At 45.7% G+C, this 3,210-nt stretch overlaps 1 protein-coding gene across 1 annotated transcript in view; it reads left to right on the top strand.

Annotated features, from left to right (window-relative positions):
* The window catches only part of rbm38 (RNA binding motif protein 38), a 9,177-nt gene extending 7,128 nt beyond the window's left edge, over positions 1-2,049 (top strand). The window contains exon 4 of the mRNA XM_014019318.1: positions 479-2,049. Coding sequence (XP_013874772.1) covers positions 479-821 — 343 coding nt within the window. The 3' untranslated portion in view covers positions 822-2,049. The remainder of the gene's footprint in view (positions 1-478) is intronic.
* The last annotated feature ends 1,161 nt before the right edge of the window (positions 2,050-3,210 follow it).

Here is a 3,210-nt window from a genome sequence, read left to right as displayed (position 1 = left end):
CCCCCAGCCTCTATCATCACCTGTGAGAGTGTGTGCCACAGCAGAGTTATAAACTGAGAAGTAAAATACTGCAACTTCTGCCCTCCCTTCACACACTTCCGTGTGTGTGTGTGTGTGTGTGTGTGTGTGTGTTAAGAGGCTGAAGAACAGCAGCTGTTAAAACACAGTTGATGCCTGAGCTTAAAAAGCTGCCAGTAACGGCTGACTCTGCCCCCCCCGCCTCCACTTGTTCCCTCTCGTCTAACGCAGGAGGTCCCACCTAACAGGTTTGGTTGGTTTCACTAACCGACACACGTGGAGGACTGAGTCACCTTTACCTCCTCAGCTCTTTGTTCTTGCTGTAAATAATTAATTTTAAAAGTGTGGAACACCTGTGTGTGTGTGTGAGTCGGTACCTCCAGAGAGTTTAATATTCCCAGCACACACACACGCCTCGTGGGATGCAGGTTCTCTGAGCGTCTGGTGGTCTTGTGTGCAGGTTGGCCCAGCAGTACGTGTACCCCCAGGCGTTCGTGCAGCCCAGCCTGGTRCTGCCCACTCAGGTGTCGGCGTCGGTCAGCGCCGGCCCGTACCTGGACTACAGCGCCGCCTACGCGCAGTACGCCCACGCCGCCTTCGAGCAGCAGTACCCGTACGCCGCCTCCCCGGCCAGCTTCCTGAACTACAGCTACGCCACCAGCCCCGCCGCCGCCACGGCCGGCCCGGCCGTCGCCGCCACGGCCCCCGCCACCGTGCACCCCACCCTCCCCTCTGCCACCGGCCAGGCCCCGGCCTTTCTGCACTACGCCCCCCAGCAGCACATCCAGCCCGAGCGCATTTAGTGAGGCGGCGGTGGCGGCGGGGGGGACGCAGACAGAGGAGGAGTTCAGGGAGTAATGATTGCAGACTTTTGGACAGAAGATGGTGAAACTCCCTGCAAAGTTACACTGCTGTTATCAGCAGCAGATTTCAGGGAAAAAAAGGTGGGGGGAGGGGCATTATTGCACTATACATCAGTGTGGGCTGTTTGCTCAGTGGAAAACGGGGTGGGAGGACTGTTGGGAAGCCAAACAGCGTACAGTATGCAGTCGCTTCCAAGGGCTTCCAGAAGATGACACTTCACTTTTTTATTATCAATATTTTTAATTTTATTATTGTATTAATGTCCTTGTCATTGTTTGTCATGCAGTTATTATCTATGTTAGCATGTTTTCAGCTCAGTCAGAGGAAGTTACGCATGTCCATGGTACATAACTGTCCTCCCAGTCTGAGGGGTCTGGACTGGATCTGATGGACCCTGATGTTTTTACACACGGGTGGGGCTGGGTGGATCATCAGTTGTAGTAGTTTGGATGGTGTCTGTGGAGGAAATCAGCAGGATCCCCAGTACATCTGTTTGTCTCCACGATGAGCTCTGCCTCRAAAAGAAATCCTAACTCCACCCAGGAATACGAGGAGGAACTCCACCTAAAGGACAAAACTAAATATTTTTCATAAAAGACTGTTGGAGTTCAAGGACTGCACACTCTTTTTTTTTTTTTTTTTTTTTTTTAATATTTGTAAAACGAGGCCTTAAAGTAGGGTACAGAAAGCTTTAAGTTCACATGGATGATCAGAAGCAGTATGTGGGGAAACATGGGAACCAGGAGCTTTGTACATCGATGTTTGAAAGGTTTCTGACACTGAGCTCAACACCAGTGTTTTAAATTTTTTTGTTTTTGTTTTTCACTGAGATTGTCAAAAACTGTTGCCCTCAAAAGAACATCTGTGTACAGCTCCTTGAGATGTCGAAGTACATTTTCAATATTTATATGTAGGTATTTATAAAAGGTACTAAGTTAAAATGGCTTTTGTTGTTTTCTTGACTTGTCATGGCAGTGACGTCTTTTAACTTGCAGAGTCAAAGCTGCATACACTTTTTTTTATCTCTTCCCACCAGTCAGTGGATTTTGTTGATATGATCGTTGACATATCTTTGACTGGGTTTGTTTAATTTTTTTTTCTTCATTAAAATGTCTTTTACAGTCTATTCAAACAATCCATACAAATAAAAATTTGTACATAAAGCCACCTCCTGATGTTTGTGTTTCTGTTTGGAACGACGTCACAGAGGATGCTGTCAAAAACCTTTAGAGGTGACTGGGTGCAGTTCTGTATGTGCTTCTTATCAAGGCTGTCAGATCCACCATATGGGGATTGGGGGTGGGGGGGGGCTTTTTATCAAGCCACAACACCACCACCTGCCAGGGGAGCTGGGAGTTCCCTCAGGCTGCACACTGCTGCGTCTTCTCCTGCTGGGACTTTAGTTTACAGAAAGGAAATAATAATAATACGAGGTTTGAAGACATGTTGCTCAAAGCTTCAAGAAACAACAGTTTGCTAAACAAGCTTAGCTGCCTGAGTTACCCAGCAGCGCTCTCATATGCTTGTGCTTGCATCAGCTTCTTCGCGTGTCGCTTCTAAACTCCTCTTTAGGCCACGAGAAGACAAAGCAGTCAAGGTTACAAGAAAACAAAAACATCCATCTCTGCGTACGAATTCCTCCATTCAGTGATGGTTTAAAACACAGCCCTGCGTTGAGGCGCTGATCCTGTGCTGTGTTTGGTTGGACTGTTTCATTAAGACTTTAATGAAACCACTTATTCTCCACCTAATTACACGAACACACTGCCCTTTAACCCGTCTGCTCAGGGAGTTTCAGTTCTTGGGATTGTTTACATTCTGACCTGGAGCCAGGCTTTTCTGGCCTGTTTGTTTAAAAGGATATTTCTTTTTTTTTAAGTGAGGCTTTGTGGAAAGGTTAGGAACAAGTAATGTATTGTTTAACATTTTGCTGTCTGTCTGAATGCARAATATCTCATGAATCACTGCGCAGATTTTAATAGAAACTACCAGGATGTTTGAAGCAAACACAAATGATCGCCATAACCAGCTGAACTTAGAAAACACAAAAATTGTTATATTAAATTTTACACAATGCGATTAAATATGGTGTCATAGAAGCTGAAACACAGGGCTGGCTTGTGGCATAGGCAGTTTAGGCAAATGCTAAGGGTACTGTCCATCTAGGGGGCAGCACAAATGGGGTACAAAAAAACATTTTATTAGTTTTTATCAGATTATAGTTAATTTAGTTTGTAGAATAATCACTGATTACTCAGGTTTATGAAGGGAAGGGTATTTTGTGATAGAAGTATTAAATGATGCAGTCAAGACTAACTACGGGTTCTC

Source organism: Austrofundulus limnaeus, unplaced genomic scaffold (genome assembly GCF_001266775.1).
Source record: "Austrofundulus limnaeus strain Quisiro unplaced genomic scaffold, Austrofundulus_limnaeus-1.0 Scaffold216, whole genome shotgun sequence".
Classification (NCBI taxonomy): domain Eukaryota; kingdom Metazoa; phylum Chordata; class Actinopteri; order Cyprinodontiformes; family Rivulidae; genus Austrofundulus; species Austrofundulus limnaeus.
The sequence above is the reverse complement of the archived record's forward strand: the minus strand, read 5'-3'. Positions and strand labels throughout refer to the sequence as shown.